The following is a 20,727-nucleotide window of genomic DNA, read 5'->3' on the forward strand; positions in this document are numbered from 1 at the left end:
CAGTATCAGTTGCTTTACTGTCTGTGCTGGCTGGTTTTATGTCCAGTTGACACAAGCTAGAGTCTTCAGAGAAGAGGGAGCCTCAATTGAGAAAATGCCTCCATAAGATCCAGCTTTAAGAGATTTCTTAATTAGTGATCAATGGGGGAGGGCCCAGCCCATTGTGGGTGGAGCCATCCTTGGGCAGGTCGGCCCAGGTTCTATGAGAAAGCAGGCTGAGTGATACCGTAAGCAGGACCTTTCCATGGCTTCTGCATTGGCTCCTGCCCTCACTGCATCTGCTGATGAACTTATATGCAACTGTGAGTGAACAAAGTTTCCTCCCCAAGTTTGCTTTGGTCATGGTGTTTCATCGCATCATTAGTAACCCTAAGACACTGTTCCTTCCATGGTCTGGAGGTCAGGCTCTGGGCATGGCCCAGCCCTGGAGTTGGAATGTGGCCTCAGGAAGCTGCTTGTTCCCCTGAACTTTAATCTAACCACTCCAGGTCTGCCAACCACGCCTATGAGACTTCCGGGGTGAACCAACTGCAGAGGACTCCCAGTCGGGGATAATTTGTCACAGTCATTCAAGACTTCCAGGTAAAACAGTCCAGACCGTCAATGATTCCTTTGAACTGGGGTACAGATTTCAGCCGGCCAGAGGCAGCATCACCTGGGTCAACACCACGAGTACTAAATAAAAAGCACTCCAAAAATGTGTTGGGCTATGTGGCTACCCCTTTTTTGACAACCTCAGCAAAGAGAGGAGTGTCCTCGTGATGCGGAGGCCTAGTGGGGTCAAGGCAGCAGTGTCGTGTCACGGCAACGACTGCTGTCCTGCGGGAGCGACACACACAGCCTCTCACTGCAAGAGCGAGGCTCTCTGGGCAGGCCGCTCCTCTCGCAGCAGTGGACACCGGTCCTACCTGACTATACAAAAGGGACTTCACGCTGACTACCCTTTACCCAGTGCTGAGTGAAGGCGGCCCCGAGGAGGCCGGAGGCAGGGCAGCCCTACAGGGGGCAGGCAGCTGTCACAAAGGTGTGCGGCGGCTTCTCCCTCACTTAAGGCTCTGTGTGAAGAACGGGTCCGCGTCCTTCCCGGAACCGGAAGGGCCGGTCCCTGCGGGTCACCCGGCCACCGTCCTCATGTGCCCACGGCAGAGAAGCGGTGAGTGGAGCCCGAGTCCAGCCAGTCTCCATCCAGCCAACAAGCGCCCGGCCACTGGGCTCCGCGGAGTCCGACGCCCGCCAAGCAGGGCAGGCCTCGATGCGGTGACACCTCCGCCTCCCAGGGCCACGCAAGCATCAACCACCGCGGCGCACACACGAGGTCGGCCCCGAGGCGGCCACCACCGGCCCTCCCGAGCCAGAAGCCAGGGAGGAAACCAGCCGCATGCCAACTTCCGGCCTGATACCGGAAGGAGCCACGCACGCTGGGAAGTAGGCGGCTCCCGTGACCCGCGAAGTATGCTGGGAGCGGCGCTGCATGCTGGGATGGGTAGTTGACAACGAGACCTAAAACAAAGCGTCTTTTCAGCTTCCCGTGCTCCCCTAGACCTCGAGTCCAAGCGACAGCAGCTGCGCCGTCCCGAGAATAAAGCCATACACATTTATCTGGGTGGGGCCGCCGTGGAAGACACATTGCGATGAGCTCTCGCGAGAGCAGAGCCTCGGAATCCAGCCACCCCGCACCCCGACTCGGAGCTGGAGCGCGTGCGCAATTAGACAAACATGTCACATGACCCGAGCGAGGCGCCTGGTTGGCTGCAGCCGGGTTACCGGGACAACGGAGCTTGCGGCGCCTGGCGGGTCGGCATCAGTAGGTCTCGCGGCTGAGCCGAGCAGGTTTGCAGCGACGGTCGCGCACTCGCTCCCGGGCGGCGGCCGAGTCCACGGGCGGCAGATGGGAGCCCAGGGCGCCGAAGATGCGGGCGGTCCGGGCCGAGACGCCGCCGGCGCGGGGCCTCTTCCAGGACGCCGCATTCCCCGCCTCGGACTCCTCGCTCTTTTTCAACTTGTCCACGCCTCTGGCCCAGTTTCGGGAGGACATCACTTGGAGACGGCCCCAGGTGCAGCCGGGTCTCTCGCCTGGGCGGGTGTTGCGGAGAAGGTCCCCGCAGAGGCGGGCTCTGGGCTTAGCCGGACCCGCCGCCCGCCCGACCGCGTAGTTCCTCAAGTCCATTCGGAAGGAGGATTGAGATGAGGTGGCTCCTCCAGGTCAGCAGTCAGGTAGTCAGGGAGTTGTTCCGATATGAAGATGAGAAGCAGTAAATCCAGATCCCACCACCTAAGTTTGGTCAGGTGTGATTCAGCGTAGCGTTCTTTGACAAGCCTTTCTTCAATGTACGTTTCTTCTTCTTTTTTTATTTCCATAATGTGCATCGGTATTTTGCCTGCATTCATGTCTGTGAGGCTGTTGGGTCCCCTGGAGCAGCCCTGTGGATGCTGGGAATTGAAGCCGGGTCCTTTTGGAAGAGCAGCCAGTGCTCTTAACTGCAGAGCCACCTCTCCAGCCCGGACAAATCTTTCTTGGCTTTGTACTTTGCTTATATTTCTTTTAGTAGCTCTTGGCGTGGGGGTGTGAACACAGAACACAGGGATCATTGTGGTTAACCAGCACACAGTAGGAAAACCTTAGGGGCTGCTGCTGTTGGCTTCCACGGACACCCTTAAATGGTACAGGCAGGTGGGACTGCATATTGATCTGGTCACCAGTGAGCAGTTTCTGGATCGACTGGTCAGTCTGTTGCAGGTGTGTTGAGTAGCACATTTTTAACTTGCAGGAGCAGATCTATCTGATTGATCTAGAAGCTGAAGGTGGAGCTGCAGAAGAACTGGTGGAACCACCTGATCATTGGAACTGGCATTGCCCCTCTCTCTTGCTTCTCTCCACCCTCCATTAGTCTTGGTCATTTGCTCATCTGCTCCTTAGAGCAGTGTCACCCCCCATGGCTACAGAGAGCGGTGTTAGATGTTGTTTTGGACTTCGTGCCGATAAAATAGATACCCAGGCCTAGTGCTTTTGTTGGTGTTTTTAGACATTGCTTATCTGCTGAAAAGCCTCCCCAGGGACCAGCCTGCCCCACATGCGTAGAGTGCTGCTGTATCCATGACAACGGGATGGACACCAGCCCTTGTACTACCTGCACTGCTTGGCTCAGGGTGTTGATAAGCATCCTGGTTTGTCTTGGGTAACACTGAGAGTTTCAGGTTTTGTTGTTGTTGTTGTTTTTCTTTAAAAATGTGTTTTCCATGATGGCTAACAACCATTTGTAAGTCCAGTCCCAGGAATTCAACAGTCTCTTGTGACTTTCACTACATGCGTATGGTCCACAGACAACAGATTCAAGCAAAACACTCATACACATACAATAAAGGCTAATAAATGGATTTCAGGTGCCATGAGAGACCTGTAAAGGGTTTTCAGTTAAGGAGTGTGTTGGAATGTTTTAAGGAGCTTGCTCTTTGGTAACTAGGACACAGGATAATATCTTTTTGTGTTTTGTATTGTAGCCATGTGCCTGGACTGTCTCTTTATGGTTGTACCAACAGTGGTAAAGAAGACAGAAAAAGAACCGTGGGAAAGAAACTCACTCCTGGGAGGGAGATGAGAGATGGTCGTCAAGGCTAGAATTCAGGCTGCCCTTTTAGTAGTGCTGGAAGTTGATCTTGATGTTCAGTGTAGCCCGACAGCTGGGTGGAGGCGGCTTTGCAGTAGACACTTTGAGAATTGAAACAGCTCAGCAGGTAGTCATTTACTGCCAAGCCTAAGGACCGCAGCTTGATCCCCAAGACCCACATATGATGGAGAGAGAACACACTCCAATAGGTTGACCTCTGACCTCCATAGACATACTGTGTCACAAGCAAACAGGCATAATTTATATTGGTAGATTAAAAAAAAAATGACTTGGTGATTCCTGGCCAGAGTGATAGACAGGTCCTAGGCAGCACCTGGTTTGCCTCTTTGTTCTGTTGGAGTTGTCAGGTCGATGAGGCAGAAGCCCAGGAAGAGTATGATGGACGGGATAGATGTTTACAGTGCAGCTGGGGAAGAGCCACTCAGGTCCTGGGATAGGGGTGGAGGAAGGATCTCGAGACTTAGCCTTAAGCCTTAATGTTTAAGTGTGCAAATGAGCCCCAACAGGAAGACAGCAACAGGCAAGATGCAGCAGGCAGTGAGGGAGAGTGCCATAGGCGCGTGTGGCATCATGGGAGCCTCTGTGCCCTTGAGGGTCGGGGGGCAGCCAGCAGTTCTGAAAGTTACTAAATGACAAGACATGCCCACTCTATCTGACGTGACAAAGGTGAAAATGAGGCAGTTTGGGGGCATGATTGACGGAGGAGCAAGAGCAGACTTTGATGAGAAGGAAAGGCAGGGACAGGAGGGTGGCAGTTACTGTGAGAAGCTACCATTGAAGGGAGCCTAGGAAATAAATACAGTGCTGCCAGATATTAAAAACAGGAGATCTCTGTCCTGCTGGCATGCAGGTCTGCCCTGCCCAGGAGTGGGATGCCTGAACATGTTGAAAGGAGAGGGTGTAACGACGGGGCCAGCTCCAAGGGAGCAGAAGGTGGATGTCCAGTGGCTTCTGTGTAGCAGGACATGTTGGTAGCTCTGGTGTGCAGGCAAAGGGGATGAAAATGTTTGAGAAGAGAGATAAGGGGGATGGTAGGAAGTTGTCTTGAGGAGTGGGAAATCGAACCCTGTGGAGGCACAGTAGACTTTCCAGCAGTGCAAAGGACCCATTTGATATTCATCACCATGAATTTATGAAATAGAGCTGATTTCTAAACTTAGCTGTCTCACAAAGGGTCATCCAGAATTGAGGTCTTGCCAATGAGGAAAGTGTAGAGATGTTCCATGGGAGAATTGTAGCCAAGGAGGTGCTGAAGGGTAGGGGTGGCGGAGGAGTAGCTTCCCGTCTCATTTGGGCCAGAAGCTTAGCTAATGTTAGGAAAGTGCCTCTGTAGCCTGTCCTGGATTCATGTGTGCTTAGCTTGAAGAGTAGCCACAGGCATGAGCTAACTCTGCACAAATTGCTTTCAGGAAATCTGTGCCACACCTCAGCTGTTTCCAGATAACCCACGGGAGGGACAGGTGAAGCAAGGGCTGCTGGGGGATTGCTGGTTCCTGTGTGCCTGTGCTGCCCTGCAGAAGAATCAACACCTCCTGGACCAGGTATGGGCCACCTTAGGCTTCTCCCTACTGGTTTCGTTCTACCTGCACAGTACGGGAAGTTCTTCCAAAAGCAGGGCCTGCTGCAGCATATTTTGTGGCTGAGCAGCATGGGTGATGGGGAAGGTTAGGGCACTAAGACCATGACCCAGATGTGTTCTGTCCACCAGACCAGAGCCACCCACACATTTGGGACACAAAAACAGGCCAAGCTGGCAGGTAGAACAGGGTCAGCAGAGGCATCTTGTGTCTCTGGTTTGGAATTTGTTTTCTCTACTGGATTGATTTCTTTCTTTTTTCATATGTAGGTTTTAAGTACCAATAGGGAAAAGGTCATTGGGACTGTCTTCTGATATAGGCAGACTCCATAACAAAGGCTTTGTGGGTTTTCTTTCTCACAGTGTTGCCTGTTTTATTGCTCAGGTTTTCGGTTAAGGCAACAGCATTGAGGGGTAACCTGTGGATGGCTTCTCTTATGTCCTGGGCCCTGGGCTAAGCTCGTCACTGTTGTTACCTCTCCTTACAGGCTTGTTGACATTTAACTTTTCTGTAAAAGGATGCTGATGTCTTTGTCAGCATATTTATTTCCTCTGTAACTGAGAGTTGGAGTCAGCACCACACTAAGTCTCTCCCTAAGTGCAGAGCCTGCTTTTGCCTATAACAGAAGCAAGCAGCAGACCTAGTTGGGCCAGTGATGAGCAGTTTGGTGCACTTGGCTTTGAGAAGCAGGAAGGACTGCTAGGCCCGTGGCTACCTGTTATAGCCAGGTCTGTCGAGAATTGGGTTACAGAAGGGGGTTTGGTGCACACGCCTTTAATCCCAGCACACAGGAGGCAGAGACAGGTGAATCTCTTGAGTTTGAAGCCAACCTGTTTCTACAGAGGAAGTTCCAGGACAGCCAGGACTACACAGAGAAACCTTGTCTTAAGCCCAACCCCCCCCCCCCAAATTAAGTTACTCCTGCCTGCCAAAGCTTTGGATTCAGGTCAAATGCTTATTTGGGGCAGTAAATGTGGTTGGCTGTAAGCTTTGGGGACATGAGTTATTTATGTGAAAATCTGGATTTTGTGTTCACTGGTTGAGTTCGTTGTGACATGATCATATAGATCTGGCATCCAACAGAGCAGAGCCCTTTACTCTCAGCAGGTGCTCATGGAGAGCTTCTATTGAGGCCACACTGTTAAGACCCTGAGAAGCACAGATGATGGTAGTCCCTCAGGTGGTCCTCATGTGTCTGAGTACTTCTGTCAGGGCCACACTGAGGAACACAGGTGATGATGGTCCCTCAGGTGTCTGCAGTGCTTCTGTGAGGCCACACTGTTGGGATACTGAGGAGCTCACTGAGATGGATCTCATGCTATCTGTTTGGCCTCTCCTTGTGCGTGTTAGGTCTTCCCTCCAGGACAGCCAAGCTGGTCTGACCAGAAGTACCGAGGTTTCTTCACCTGTCGAATTTGGCAGTTTGGACACTGGGAGGAGGTGACCATAGATGATCGTCTGCCTTGCCTTGCTGGGAGACTGTGCTTCTCCCGGTGCCAGAGAGAGGATGTGTTCTGGCTTCCCTTACTGGAAAAGGCCTATGCTAAGTACGTATGGTATAGACGTGGCTGGGCCAGCCAGACTGGGTGCCTTTAGCACCCAGACTGTCCCCAGAGGCCCATCTCCTCTGTCCTGGGCTGCAGAGTGCTCTGTAGTCCTCGGGGTCTGGCAGCCAGTCCTGTGGACCCTGTGGACTCTGCTTTTAGAATTGTGGTTTGTTCTCCCTGCCCAGCACTCCACTGAGAGGTCCTCCTCATTCCTCAGTCCCAGCACAAAGATGTCGCCATGTATGTTTCTAACATTCAGGACAAGCGGTTTGTTGCCTGCTGCAGGGGAGCAAGGAGTCTGGTGTGGCGCAGCTCTTGCTCATCCCAGTCCTGCTCTCTCTGCAGTCCCAGATGAACAGTTGTCCCCCTGCACCCTGCTGAAGGAGGCTGGCTGATGGGCAGGTGTCTGAGCAGAGGGACTCAGAAGGCTAGGGAATTTCAGGACTCGGAACAGTGGGGTTTGAGCTTCTGAGATGGAGCCCCTATGTCCCCTTGTCTTGCTGCCCACAGTAGAGGGTGGGTCTGAACTTGGTCAGAGAACAGCAGGGCCAGGGCAGATTTTGACATTTACAGATGAGTGGAGATGTGATAGGAAGCAAAGGAGCAATCCAGGTGCAGTCAGAGTGTGGCTTGGAAGGTGCTTTGGGGTGTGATGGATTGTGGGAATAGGAGAGGCAAGAAACCCCCAGGAGCAAGGCTTATACTTCCTGTGCTTATGGTTCCCAGGATCCATGGATCCTATGAGCACCTGTGGGCAGGGCAGGTGGCAGATGCCCTGGTGGATCTCACTGGAAGCCTGGCGGAAAGGTGGAGCCTGAAAGACATAGTGGGAGCCAGTGACCAGCAGGACAGACCCAGCGGCGGGGAGCAAAGGACTTGTCGGCAACTACTCCGCCTGAAGGATCAATGTCTGATCAGCTGCTCTGTGCTCAGCCCCAGAGCAGGTACAGCGTGTGGCTACAACTCCCTCCACCATTAGCTTGTTATAGAGAAGGAGGTCTGTCCCGGAGAGGGCTGTTGTGGCTTTGTGTAGTTCTGTTATCCCTCCTCCAGAGAGAAGTGACACTTTCTCCTCGACCAGTCCCTCCACCTAGAGCAACACAGGACCTACATTGTGTCCCCTGTTGTTCCCAGACAGTTTAGAAGCAGTAGCAGGAACAGTGTCTGAGCTGACCATGCCATCATCCCTGCCCAGCTGGTAACCAACCAAAACCCAAAGCCTTTTCTGTCTTACTAACACATTAAGTTTCATGAAGGAAAGTTTGTGTACAAAAATGAGAAGAAAGAAAAGCTCACCCAAATAAAACAACTATAAGCCACTTAGAACTTTTTGGTGCCCTTTTTGAGTTTTCTCCTGTGTATACAGCTTTTTCTGTTTCTGTTGTATAGCATTTTCTATGTTATTATGTAAACTTTGGAGTATTTTCCTCCATTGCTGGAACTGCACTAATTTTCTCGATCCTTCCAATAATGTTGGATGGTTCAGAGCCTTTCTTACTTTTGTTGTTGTTGCTCTTATTTCATTTTTTTTTGGGGGGGGGTTTCAGGCTTTCTTAGAAATCAGGTAGTCCTCCTGCCTCTGACTCATGAGTGTTAACACCACTGGCAGTATTACATGCCTGGCTAGATCTTTCTAATAATAATAATACTGTCGTGAACACCTTTATAATTTTCTATTCACATTTAAGAGTATTTTTTGTAATATAACTTTGGTTCAAAATTAGGGACTTCAGGTGCTCAGTCAGTCAAGTGCTTGCTGTACAGCCTGAGGACCTGAGTTAGATATTCAGCACCAAGGTCAAAGGCTAGGCATGCTGATGGGTACTTGTAATTCCAGCTCTGAGGAGGTGGAGACAGGAGGATGCGTGGGGCTTGTTGGCCAGCCAGCCTAGTTGAGACAGTGAGCTCCAGGTCCCAGTGAGAGACCCTGTCTCAAAAAATAAGGTGGGTTGCTCCTGAGGAACAACACCAAGGCTGTCTTTTGGCCTGTACACACATGTGCACATACACACATGTGCACACACACACACACACACATGTGCACACACACATACACACATGTGCACACACACACATACACACATGTGCACACACACACATACACACATGTGCACACACACACATACACACATGTGCACACACACACATACACACATGTGCACACACACACCCACATACACACACGTGCACATACACCCACATACACATGTGCACGTGCACATACACACACGTGCACATACACCCACATACACATGTGCACATACACCCACATACACATGTGCACATACACCCACATACACATGTGCACATACACCCACATACACACATGTGCACACACACACATACACACATGTGCACACACACCCCCACATACACACATGTGCACACACATAAATAATACAATATGACTATCAAAGTAACCAAAACTCGTTGGTAATCACACTGCTAGTCCAGCAGCTAAGAGTTGGCAAAGCTCTGGTCTGGTCCCCTCAGGCAGATGTGGGATTAAAAGGAAGAACAGGGTGTGTTCACTGCTGCCCATGCTGGCTCCACTAAGCCTCCTCCTGAGGGTGGGAGCTGACCATTGACCCCTCCGCTTCTTGGAACTGTTGATGTTGGGTGGCCTTAGAGTGTGGACCCTTCTGGACCTTTCGAGTTTTGGAGAACCCCTCTCCCTGGCAAAGAGCTGCTCGGGCTACTGAAGCCTCAAGGCTAGGCTTGAGAATGGTAGGTAGCTGCAGAGCCTTTGGGAGTAGCTCTGTGGCCACATGGGCCCTCCTGCCCTCTTTCTGGCTTTCACCCTCCCTGGAATAGCACTTCTCTTTGTTCTGTGGTCTCTGGCCAGGTAGAATTCCTCTTGGCCTCGAGTCTTCAACATTGACTTCTGGTTCACGTGTTCCTTCTCCATCTGACTTTCCTGGGGAGTGGGGTGGGGGGGGTCTTTTAGCTATTGATGTCAGTGACAGTAATAGTGGTTTCATACTTGATAGCTGGCCCTGCTCTGAGACACATGGTGAAAACTAAGGCCCAGAGGAAGCATATTGCGTGCAGCACCAGTCCTTGGTGGCAGTGAGCCAGGGCCCAGCTGTTGGCCCTTCCTGGCACAGAATGCCAGTGAGCACTGCAAGTATCTGGCCTGTGTTTTGGAACAGAACTCCTTAACACCATGGAGACCCAGGGCATCAGGAAAGCAGGAATCTGTTTGTCCTGTCCAGTTTGGGGACATGGTGATGCTGGTCCTGCACATGACTGAGCTGTTCCCACAGGTGCTAAGGAGCTCGGGGAGTTCCATGCCTTTATCATCTCAGATCTGCGGGAGCTGTGGAGTCGCACTGGCCAGGGTATCCTCCTGTTTCGGATTCATAACCCTTGGGGCCGACGTTGTTGGCAGGGTCTCTGGAGAGAGGGGTAAGTACCCTGAGAGCATCCGTGGCATGATGCCCACCTGGCCTGTTCTTTGCTCACGTCCAGCTGCCAGGATAATTATTTTTATGGGATTTTATCTTGGCTACCCATAGCATAGTGGATGCCTGGCCAGGCGTTTGGATGAGTTGGGGTTTGAGGGTGGCCTGTAGCTAAAGTCCTCAGCTCAGTTTTAAGACCCAACTAAGCTAGGATCCCCCTGATACCTGGGAGCCTCTGTGCCCAAGCTGGTCTGGTGCTGCCACTTAGCAGAGCAGCACGCTACTCAACATGACAGCTCCTTCAGGGACTAGAAGGTCTGATGGCTTTAAGAAGGCAAGTTTTCAGGCATGGAGTCCCCCTGGGAAGGAGAGTTTCTGATGGACAGCCAGCACACAGAAGGAACCTTCTCCAGGTCACTTCTTAGCAAGGGAATGTGCTATGCAGCTGGCCATCCAGGGTCTGGCAGAAACGTGGGGTCTGCATCCTCCAGCATCCCACTTCCTGTTTGCCTGTACTGAAATAAGATTTCCTGCAGGGGTGAAGGGTGGAACCAGGTAGATCCAGCCGAGGCGTCTGAGTTGCTGGCACAACTCCAGGAAGGAGAGTTCTGGGTGGAGGAAGAGGAGTTCCTCAGGGAATTTGACGAGGTCACCATTGGCTACCCAGTCACAAAGGCAGGCCACCTACAGAGTCTCTACACAGGTAGGACCGCCCACAGGAGTGGGCTCTGCTCTTTGAAGTCAGGAGCCTTCACAGAGTGTCACACCAGTGACTGGGTGCCCTTTCTTCTGATTGACTGACTGAGGACCTGGAGAAAGGGAATGGGTAGGATTCTGTCTTGGAGGGTGGGCTGACTGCCACCGTGTGCTTGCCGTGTGGTACAGCAGAACCAGCAAGGTCCTCACAGCTGACTCATGTGCTCTCCCACTAGAGAAGGTGCTGTGTCACACTCGGGCACTACCTGGCGCCTGGGTCATAGGGCAGTCAGCTGGAGGCTGCCGGAACAACAGTTGCTTTCCCTGCAACCCCAAGTTCTGGTTACGGCTCTTGGAACCCAGTGAGGTGTGTGCGGCTGTCCTTCAGAGACCCCGGAGGTGCTTAGTGGGTCAGACCCGGGCACTGGTGGGTGCCAGCCATGCACCAGTGAATCTCCCAGGCAAGGACTACCAGGCTGTGGGCCTGCACATCTGGAAGGTAACTCCATCTGCTCAGCCCGTGGTGGGAGGTAGACAGGCATTGGAGGCCTGGGTCCCAGGAGCACCCATCTTTGGCCGTTGATTCCTTTTCCCGTGTCCTCTGGCTGCAGGCACCTCTGGTGTTCCAGCAGATGTAACTGATTCAGACCCCACCATCTCACCCCAGAGGTGGAGGCTAGCCTGACCCCTACAATCCCCATTTTCCCCAAAGCAAGTTTGCCATTATACAAGGCTGGTGCCTGCCTTGTGTACTCCACCTGGCTGCCTTCCTCTGGTTTCCCCTTAACACCTGTAAGTGTTTAGGGTTATTTTATTGTCAGTCTCAGACATTTGGTTAGTTTTATAAACCAGTATCTATTTCCTAGAACAGGCCTCTGAGGAGCTGCTACTTGCTTACTCAATGGCTACATTTTAATCTTTTTATCTTGATAGAGTGTGACAACTCACACCACTGTTCATTGTCCTTTGTAGGTGTGACCTACCTCATAGTCCTTTCCTCTTGTAAAAATGTTGCAGGAAAGTCCCTTTTTCAGCATTCCCCAGGCTGCACTGGTCATGGGCCTTTCTGAACATAGTTCTAGATTTGTCTGTTATTCACCTTTGAGAAAAGCCCTGAGTCTTTGGCATCTCCAGCTGGCTCAAAAGGATGGATGGTCTGTCTCCTGAGAGCTTTGCCTGAGCGGTGAGGAGCAGGGAGTCAGAGGCCCAGTGTATTGGTGTGACTCTCCTCAGAGCCTCCTGTCTCCATTGGTGCAGGTAGAAAAGCGGAAGGTCAGCCTGCCCAGAGTCCTGTCTGCACCCCCTGAGGCTGGCACTGCCTGCCATGCATATGACCGTGAGGTCCACTTGCGCTGTGAGCTCTCCCCAGGCTACTACCTGGTCGTCCCCAGCACCTTCTTGAAGGATGTGCCAGGGCAGTTCCTGCTCCGGGTCTTCTCCACTGGGAAAATCTCCCTCAGGTGAAGAGCCAGTGCTAGCTAAGTTTCCTTCAACTGCACTGAGGCCTGGGGAGGAACGGGTGTGCTCAGTGTGAGGGTAGGACTTGGGCAGGTTCCTTTGGACAAGGCTAACATTGCTTTCTATGCTTGTCCTCCTGACAGTGCTGTCAGGCCGGCCACCAAGGGTGCATCACCTGGAACAGCCCTGCCTGCAGGCGAATGGGAGACCGTGCAGCTGCGGGGCTGCTGGAGAGCTGGCCAGACAGCTGGGGGCAGCAGGAACTTTGCCTCTTACCCCTGCAATCCCTGCCTCCCCTTCTCCGTTCCTGAGGGTGCTGGTCCTCGCTACATCCGTATCACCCTGCACCAACACTGCCGACTCAGTGACAGCCAGCTCCACCCAATTGGTTTCCATATCTTTCAGGTGAGCTAGGTTCTAGGAGAGGCCGGATGCTGTGACACAGAGTCTTCATTCTGTCATTTGTGTCTGTTGGCCCAGCCAGCTGGCCTCAGGAAAGACTCACTTGTAGGTTTCACAAAGTCTTTATTCACTGGGGTTACCTGGAGCAACTCAGCTGACTCCGAACACCGGTATCTGTGTCATCCCATCCCCTCCTGTATCTGATCCTGGGCTCTGGAGTTCTGAGGGGGAGCCCAGGCTCACATTGATGTGGTTCCAGGCCTCACTCACTCATACCACAGACAGTGAGTAGTCACACACCCGTGGGCAGTACCAGGTGCCACAGCCAATCCTTTCCCATGTCACTCGGTGGTGATACATTGTTCATGATTTATTAAAGCCACTGGAGATCAATATAGCAAAGCAGCCACACTAGTCAGCCGTAGAAGCCAGGCAGGCAGTGTTAGCACACAGCTTTAATCCTGAACCCCAGCGTCAGTCTTGGGTTTTTATTTTTCATGCTATATCACTCAGGTGGGGCTGGCAAGAGCCGTCCTATAACAGGATCAGGTAGAGCAGACAGGAGTCTGGGCTTCTGTCGGAAAGACTCACAGAGTCCAGAAGAATATCAAGGGAGAGAGACTTGGCCACTGCCTCTAGCAGGACAGCCCAGTGGTTAGGTGCTACAGCCACAGTCAGCAAGCCCAGAGGATTCCAGATAGGTACCAGCACGGTTGAGGAAAAGCTCTTGTGAGCCTGGCTCAGGACTTCTGGACAAACCTCCAGGAACTCTGCCTTGAGGAGGTCAGCCCAGGGTAGCCGTAGGTAATGGAGGAGAGGCCACACCAAAGGACCTCACGTGGGGACTCTGTGATGGTCCAGGAGCTCTGCTTATACCAGTGTCTCTGCCAGGCTGCTCAGGCTGGGGAAGCTCGGTGAGTCTCAGACCTTCCCAGGGTGCTTCTTTATCCTATTCTAACTCTTAGCCAACAGGCCAGGGAACACACTGAGAAAAGTTTTAGTTGAAGAAATGGGAGAAGAAAGAAGTACTGTGCTAGAGGTCAAGGGTCTTAGGCTACAGATTCCATGATGACAATAATGAGGCTTCCCATCCCGTGATTGTTCGTTTTGGGGCCTCGCTTCACGGTGAGCATTGACTGAGCGTGTATCGCGCTGCATCAGGATTCATTGTGGCGGTGGAAGCATGTATGCCTGGGATGCAGGTGACATGGGGAGGAGAGAACAGGAATTTTTCAAAAAGGTTCTCTTGAGGGTTGTCAGTGTATCCCAAAAAGCTGGACTCTTGGAATCTTGAGTCAGGTCAGGGCCTCTGGCAAGAATGGCATGGCCATGGCTTTTGTCCTTGGCAAAGGGGTTTGATAGCTGAAGGACTGAGAGCATCAGCTACCCCTGCTGACCCTGGCCATTCTGCCCTCAGTTGGTGCTGTTCAGAGGGTGAGCAAGCCATGCTGTCCTGTCCAAGCCTCCTCATGCTGATTGCACTGTTGCCCCAGGTCCCGGTGGATGGTGAGACTCAGAATGCATGTTCCCTGCTGCTCCAGGAGCCGCTGCTAAGCTGTGTACCACATCGCTATGCCCAGGAAGTGAGCCGCCTCTGCCTCCTGTCAGTGGGGACCTACAGGGTTGTGCCCTCCACCTATCTGCCAGATACAGAGGGTACCTTCACAGTGACCATAGCAACCAGAATAGACAGGTAGGGCTCCAGGCCTTGAGGCCAGCAGGGATCAGGGTTCTCAGCACTGTAGCACTTTCTTCCATGTGAGTCCCCTGCTTGGCCCAAGCTCCTGTCTTTCTGACAGAGCCAAGAGGTGGGCTTGTGGGTTTTGGGACTCGCTGGTCTGACCCTGGGAGTGGGGCCTGGATCTGTGGGAAGGTGTATAAGGCAGGCTTAGGGGATGACCTGACCTTCTCTCCACAGACAGTCCATTCACAGCCAAGAGATGCTGGGCCAGCTACTCCAGGAGGTTCGTATGTAGTGCCTTTGCCTAGCTTGGCTCACCCACTTACATATGCTTGGTGTTCTGGGGTCTTAATTCCCTTGTCCTCCTCCCAGTAGCCTTGCTGCAAGTGGCCTCTATCTGAGATGGAAAGTGGTGTGACCTCTTCATAAAGAGTCACAAGACAGAGCCTCCAGGGGTTTGGAAGCTGGGGCTGAGTCTCATTCTCAGGTATTTAGGACAGTGGGGAGCAGAGGGCAGGGCCCAACTTCATCTCTCCCTGCAGGTCTCCTTCATGGCAGTGATGAAAGCCTGACTAAGTACCTGTGTGCTTGCTGTGACCTGGAGCAGCCGCCACTGCCTGCATCTCAGCATCCAGGCACATCTCCGGCCAGTTGTGAGCCTAGGCTTCTCATCAGCTCTGAGGACCGACTGGATCCTGAAGTGAAAATAGGGTGCTTTGTCCTGAATAGAAGACATCTTGGGGTCCAGTGGGTGCTGCAGGGTGGGGCTAGGACTCCCAAGTGGCATCTTCATTCCTCAGTGAAGACCAGGAGATTCCTGGGGCCCAGACCTGCTGTGGAAGTCTCTGAAGAATCCTCTTACCCTTCTTGACTTCAGAAGCTTTACACCAAGCAGGCAGATTGTGACAAATGTTAAAAACTATTTATTACTTGAAATATTTTTAGGATATGACTTTATAAATAAACATGAGTAATATATGAATTGGTCTTGTTCCACAAAGCCCAAGGCCAAATGAACATCCTGGTAGTCACCTGCACAGCTGGGAGGTGCTGAAGTGGGTGAGGGCAGCATGGGCTCTGGAGAAGGTAGGAACGGAAGCAGATGGTTTGGGCATAGTTTTGGCATCCTACTTGGTCTTCCTGGGCTTCGGTTTCTGGTTTGTGACATTGAATCCCAGTGATGTGTTAAGGGTGTTAATCATTTCCATCAGTCAGTCCCAGTTAGATGCTTGGAGTTAGGGAACAGCTAACTCCATGCAGTGAGCATGCCTCCTGGACTTGCACGAGCTGATCTTTGCTGGACTGTTGACAAACTGCCACCCTTTTGTGGCCTACTGTGATGGGCCTTGTCAACATAGGCAGGACCCATAGGCCTGCCAGATGCCTGAACAGCCCCCCTTCCCAATACACAGCCATGGAGGAAAGATCCAAAACTGTAGTTGTGGGGGGACTTGTGACCATATTGATGTGGACAGCAAACATGTCCTCTTGTGGGCCAGGTCTTTGAACTGTATTGAAGTGCTACCTTCTCTGTCATTCACTCACTGGCTTGGTCAAATGTCTGCCTGGTGGCCCTCTATATCACCCCTGTTGATAAGCCATAACTTCTTAGGCAGTTATATTTGGTGCCACTCATTGACAAAGGCTATCTCCTGTCTTGTTGTCCTTGGAATTGGATCCCACCACCCTTGGTTATTTACCAAGTCCTGTAATGGCAGTTTTCACCATCACCTGGCATGCAGGACTAGCTTAACTAGGGTGGGATAGGCCTGAGGGCTTGGCGGGATGTGTTGGTCTTTCCTTTGAAAATAACACTTGAGGGCTTCAGTAATCCTGGACAGCAGCCACCTGCCCGTCTACAGCTGCTCCCTAGGCAGCTGTCTCTATCATCCCAGGGAGACCTCTTGAGTCTGCACCTAGACAATGCACTGAGTCCACCATCACCCCCTTCTACACCCACCTTATTCAACAACAGCAAATAGCAATTGGGTTAGACAGGATAGTCACTCTGGGCAGAGCCTACTGTCTCCCCACTACCAGTGACAAACCCTTGTTCTCTGTGGGTAATGGGTAATCCAGTTCCACAGCCTAGATTGTCACTTTTTTTTCAGATTGGACCCCTTAATCCAGAAGTACACAGCAGAGTAGGATTTGGGGCAGTTTGTTTGGGTAGAAACAGAACTCCCCCTAAGCCACCTGGGCAGCCCCAACCTTGAATTTAGAGTCTTTAGAAGGATGGAGGCCTGACAATGTTCCCTGGGAGCTGGAATGCTTGGCCTTTGGGTCACATGGGCAAGGCTGCCTCCAAGGTAAGGTAGACCCTAAAGACCTTCCCTGCCACAGCAGCCCTTCCTAGGGGTTCCCCTCCAATTGCTCCCTAAGCCAGCATGTTATTATTTGCTGCCCCTCCCCTTTCAACATTGTCTGTTTTAGTAGTATACCCAGGGACATCTTAAGAGGACTCTCGAGAAATAGCCCTCTGTAGATGGAAGTTTCTGTCCCGCCCAGACCTGTAGCCATTTAGTCCCAAATAAACACACATAGGCTTATATTAATTATAAACTTTGGCCAATGGCTCAGGTTTCCTATTGGCTAGCTCTCTAAATTATTAACCCATTTCTATTAATCTATGTCTCTCCAAGTGGTTTTGGCTTACTAGAGAATGCGCAGATGTCCTACCTTCCTGGTAGCTACATGGCATCTCCCTGGCGACTCACTTTGTTCCTCTTCCCAGATTTCTAGTCTGGTAGCCCCACCTAAACTTTCTGCCTGGCTACATCCTGCCTGTCCATTGGCCAAAACAGCTTTATTCAATAACCAATAAGAGAAACATTCACAGCATACAGAAGGAGGACATCCCCATCAGCTCTACCTGACAGCTTACAGGAAAGGCCCCAGGAGTCCCTTGTCCCCTTAGGCTGCCCCAAGGAACGTACCTAAGCCTCCACCCAGTGGACTTTTCCCAGCCACTAGACAAAGGTCTGCTTAGCGGTTGGAGGCATCTGGATCCCCACACCCTTGCCGAGAGTTCCACGGTTACTATGCCTCTCACCAATGCCACCACCGGCCAATTTGCTGTGGCTCCTGAGGGAGGCCTTTTGAGGACTTATCATAGTACCAGTCTGATGTTCCTCCCTGTGTTTCACCCCAGTGACCTCCAAGAGGTGCACTTAAGCTGCGGCCTGCTCGTCAGGATCACAGGACATTTTCAGCTAGATTCCACCTGCCTTCCGTGTTCTAAGGAGTTGAGGTGTCTAGCTCAGGCGGGCACTAGGGGACAGCCACTAGGCTGTTACTTCTCAGGGCGGCCCTGGTTTGGAAGGGTGAACATAGGTCATTGTGGACTCTAGGGGGTGTTAAAGGACAGGAGGGGAATGGTACTCCCAAGGCTATGGAGTCACCACCAGGATCTGAAAGCCTACCTTCCCCTTAGCAAGGTGGTTAGGACACAGGTGGAGATTGCATGAGGGCACTGCCACTTGTGATGGTTAGGTCCTGATCCCACCACCCTGAGGATGCCGTGCCCTGTAGTGGCAGTTCCCACAGTCACCTGACCAAAGGACTAGCTTAACCAGGGTAGGAGCAGGCAAGAGGGCTTGGCAGGATCTTGTCAACCTGACAGGATTTATGATCCCCAAGGAATGTCATGAGCATGTCTGTCCTCAGATTAACTGAGGTGAACAGACCCAACGTGAATGTAAGAATGCCATGCTGTCAGCTGGGCCCAACAAACTAAGTAGACTGTCAGAATCTGTCCCTGCTTCCCGACTGCAGATGCAATGTGACCAGCTGCCTCATTGCCACTGTCGTACCTTCCCACCGTGACAGACTGTACCACTTTTCGTGAAGCAAAATTAACCCACCATTCCTGTGGTTGCTTTAAATCAGATATCACAGCAATGAGAAAAGAAACTACTACAGTGTCCTTATAAAAGGAACTTGGAGAACTCCTTACCTCTCCATCACATGAGGCTGCAGCAAGACATGAACCAGCCATGAACCAGCCACTGGCTCTCCAAGACCTTGCTTTTGGACTTGCAGCCACCGGAAGTGTCAGACAAATTCCTATTGTTTATAAGCCATGGGATATGTGAAGCAACCCTGGTGGGATCGGCAGGTTTCTGGGAAGAGCTGAGGCATGTCGGCAGGGCTTGTCTTCCATGGTGCCCAGGGCCACACGGTGCCTGCTGAGCACCTTTAGTGGCAGGAAGGGATGAGGGTGGGCCTGGTAGATCCAGAAGGGCAGGTTGGGTGTGTTTGTGTGAGAACGTCTCCTTCCTGGGAGACTTTGGCCACTCTGCCAGCCCAGCTCCTTCCAGTACTTCCTGCTTCAGAAGAGTGGGTGAATCAGAAGAGTGGGTGAACGCCTCTTGAGGCTGCGTGCTGCCCAGTTTTGGCTGTCCCTCCGTCCTTTCTCCCTCCTTCCTCCCAGGCACTCAGCCAACTTTGAGGGTCCAGAGCCTCTAAGGTGAGTATGGAGTCTTGGACCTGAGGTCAGGTGGTCAGGAGGGGCAGCATGGCGACAAGAGGCTAAATGGGTTGGGGTGGGACTCGTCGGAGCCTTGAGCGTCATGTAGGCCAGCCAGCGCATCCCATGCTCTGTCCCTGCACTCTTCTGATCCCCTCTCCTCTCCCTCTTCCCCTCACCCCTTCCCACTCTTAAACATGCCTTACTAACATACAAAGATTCCCAGGTATGCCTCTTTTGGGTTTTCCTGTCTTTTTTTATCCTCTGATATTTACCAGATTTAAGCCAGGTTTGCCTCCATCTGAAATTAATGGAAGAATCATCTTGTTCTTGGAAACACACTGCAGCCTTTGGGCCCTCCACAAAGCTCTGCGTGGAGCTGCTCTGGCAGAGGGGCTTTTTTTGCTTTGGTAGGGCAGGCTGACCTTGCTGGCTGGGAGCACTTTCTACCCAACCTCACTTCATCCTGAAGACACCAGGGTGTATATGTTGGGTGGCAAGCACACTGCTCATGCCAGTGCCTTAGATGGGGCTTCCTTGTCCAGCGCCCCCACCTTGGAACCCTGGCCCTTTATGGAGGACCATCTACACACAGGCAGCCTCAGCATCTGGACAATGAGACGACAGATGAGCACACAGTGTGACAGTGGATCGATAGGGGGCAGAGTGTGGACTAGGTGCCCTCAGGGATGGGCCTGCAGTGTGGGGAGAGGGCCATGCAGAACAGCACCCAGATTAGGCCAGAAGGGCAGGCAAAGGCCTTATGGGACTCCAGGACTTGAATATTAACCTCTTGGAAAATAGGGGTTGTCCATAGGGCTGCATGAGTTCTCTCTGGCTGAAGTCTGTGTGACTCTTGAAGGCTGAGTAGCCATGTGGGTGGTGACTGCATGCACACACACAGTCTTCTTTAAAAGGATTTAAGTGATATGCAGTATATTCCTTAAATATAATTAAACTTAACAATAAACCAGTAACAAAGAGCTATGGCATCTAAAGAAAGCCCAAAAAGCTGGGGGTGAGGCTATGGCACTGTTTGCTATCTCAGTACACGTGAGGCTAAGGCAGGCGGATGGCTATAAGTCCAAGACTAGCCTGGGCTACATAGTAAGACTCTATATTTGAACTTGAAATGTTCTTAAAACAATACATTTAGAAATACTTCAAAGATAGTGATAACTAAAAGAACAGTAGAAAATACTTTGAGAGCCTGAGAGATGGCTCAGTGGTTAAGAGCATCGGCTGCTCTTCCAGAGGACTTGAGTTCAAGTCCAAGCAACCACATGGTGGCTCACAGCCACCTGTAATGAGATCTGGTGCCCTCTTCTGGCCTGCAGGCAGAACACCTGTATACATGATCGAACACCTGTTTACATAATAAATCTTTAAAAAGATATTTTGAACTAAATGACAGTGAAAACAGAACTTATCAATACTTATGAAAGAAGTCGATGCCATGCTTACATGCATTTGACTGGAGTCTTGCTTTTAATCAATTGCTGATCTCATTTGAAGTGACCGTCTTTGAAGCTGCCCGTGCCCTTTCCCGCCTGTGCTCTCCCTATTTTGGATAGCTGGCACCTTGTTTTCTATTTCAGTTATCTCCTCCATTATGTATGTAATCTTACTTTTTTGTTCTATTTCAAACAAAATATACACATTATGTATGTGATCTTCTTTGTTTTCTTTATTGATTAATTGGAAGTGGGGAAGTGGGAAGGAAGGAAGATTGAAAAACTAGACTCACAAATCTGGGGTAGGCAGTAGAGAGATCCCTCTGAGTTGGCAAATTTCAGGGAAAATTAGTGTTTGGGGAGATGATGGAAGGGATGGATGGTGAGGGTCACCTGGCTACAAACTGATTGTAG

The 20,727-nt window shown here is 51.6% G+C and overlaps 1 protein-coding gene across 2 annotated transcripts; it reads left to right on the forward strand.

Moving 5' to 3' along the window:
• The first annotated feature begins 1,653 nt into the window (after positions 1-1,653).
• Capn10 (calpain 10) lies at positions 1,654-15,373 on the forward strand. 2 transcript variants are annotated; one of them, XM_027397637.2, is made up of 12 exons: positions 1,654-2,054; positions 5,036-5,167; positions 6,554-6,750; positions 7,477-7,694; positions 10,017-10,158; positions 10,691-10,857; positions 11,087-11,349; positions 12,108-12,310; positions 12,452-12,713; positions 14,204-14,403; positions 14,629-14,674; positions 14,934-15,373. In XM_027397637.2, exons 1-12 carry the CDS (start codon positions 1,911-1,913, stop codon positions 14,961-14,963), a joined length of 2,004 nt encoding a protein of 667 aa, XP_027253438.1. In that variant the 5' UTR covers positions 1,654-1,910; the 3' UTR covers positions 14,964-15,373. The 2 variants fall into 2 exon arrangements, with proteins under 2 accessions (XP_027253438.1, XP_035297042.1); XM_035441151.1 differs by having other exon boundaries at positions 14,252-14,403.
• Positions 15,374-20,727: the final 5,354 nt, after the last annotated feature.

Source organism: Cricetulus griseus, chromosome 2 (assembly GCF_003668045.3).
Source record: "Cricetulus griseus strain 17A/GY chromosome 2, alternate assembly CriGri-PICRH-1.0, whole genome shotgun sequence".
In the NCBI taxonomy this organism is placed as follows: domain Eukaryota; kingdom Metazoa; phylum Chordata; class Mammalia; order Rodentia; family Cricetidae; genus Cricetulus; species Cricetulus griseus.

Coding starts and splice junctions, on each gene's coding strand:
- Capn10 (XM_027397637.2), top strand. CDS start 1,911: ATGCGGGCGGTCCGGGCCGAGACGCCGCCGGCGCGGGGCCTCTTCCAG. Junction 12,311..12,451: donor ACTGGGAAAATCTCCCTCAG/GTGAAGAGCCAG, acceptor TCCTCCTGACAG/TGCTGTCAGGCCGGCCACCA. Junction 12,714..14,203: donor TTGGTTTCCATATCTTTCAG/GTGAGCTAGGTT, acceptor CTGTTGCCCCAG/GTCCCGGTGGATGGTGAGAC.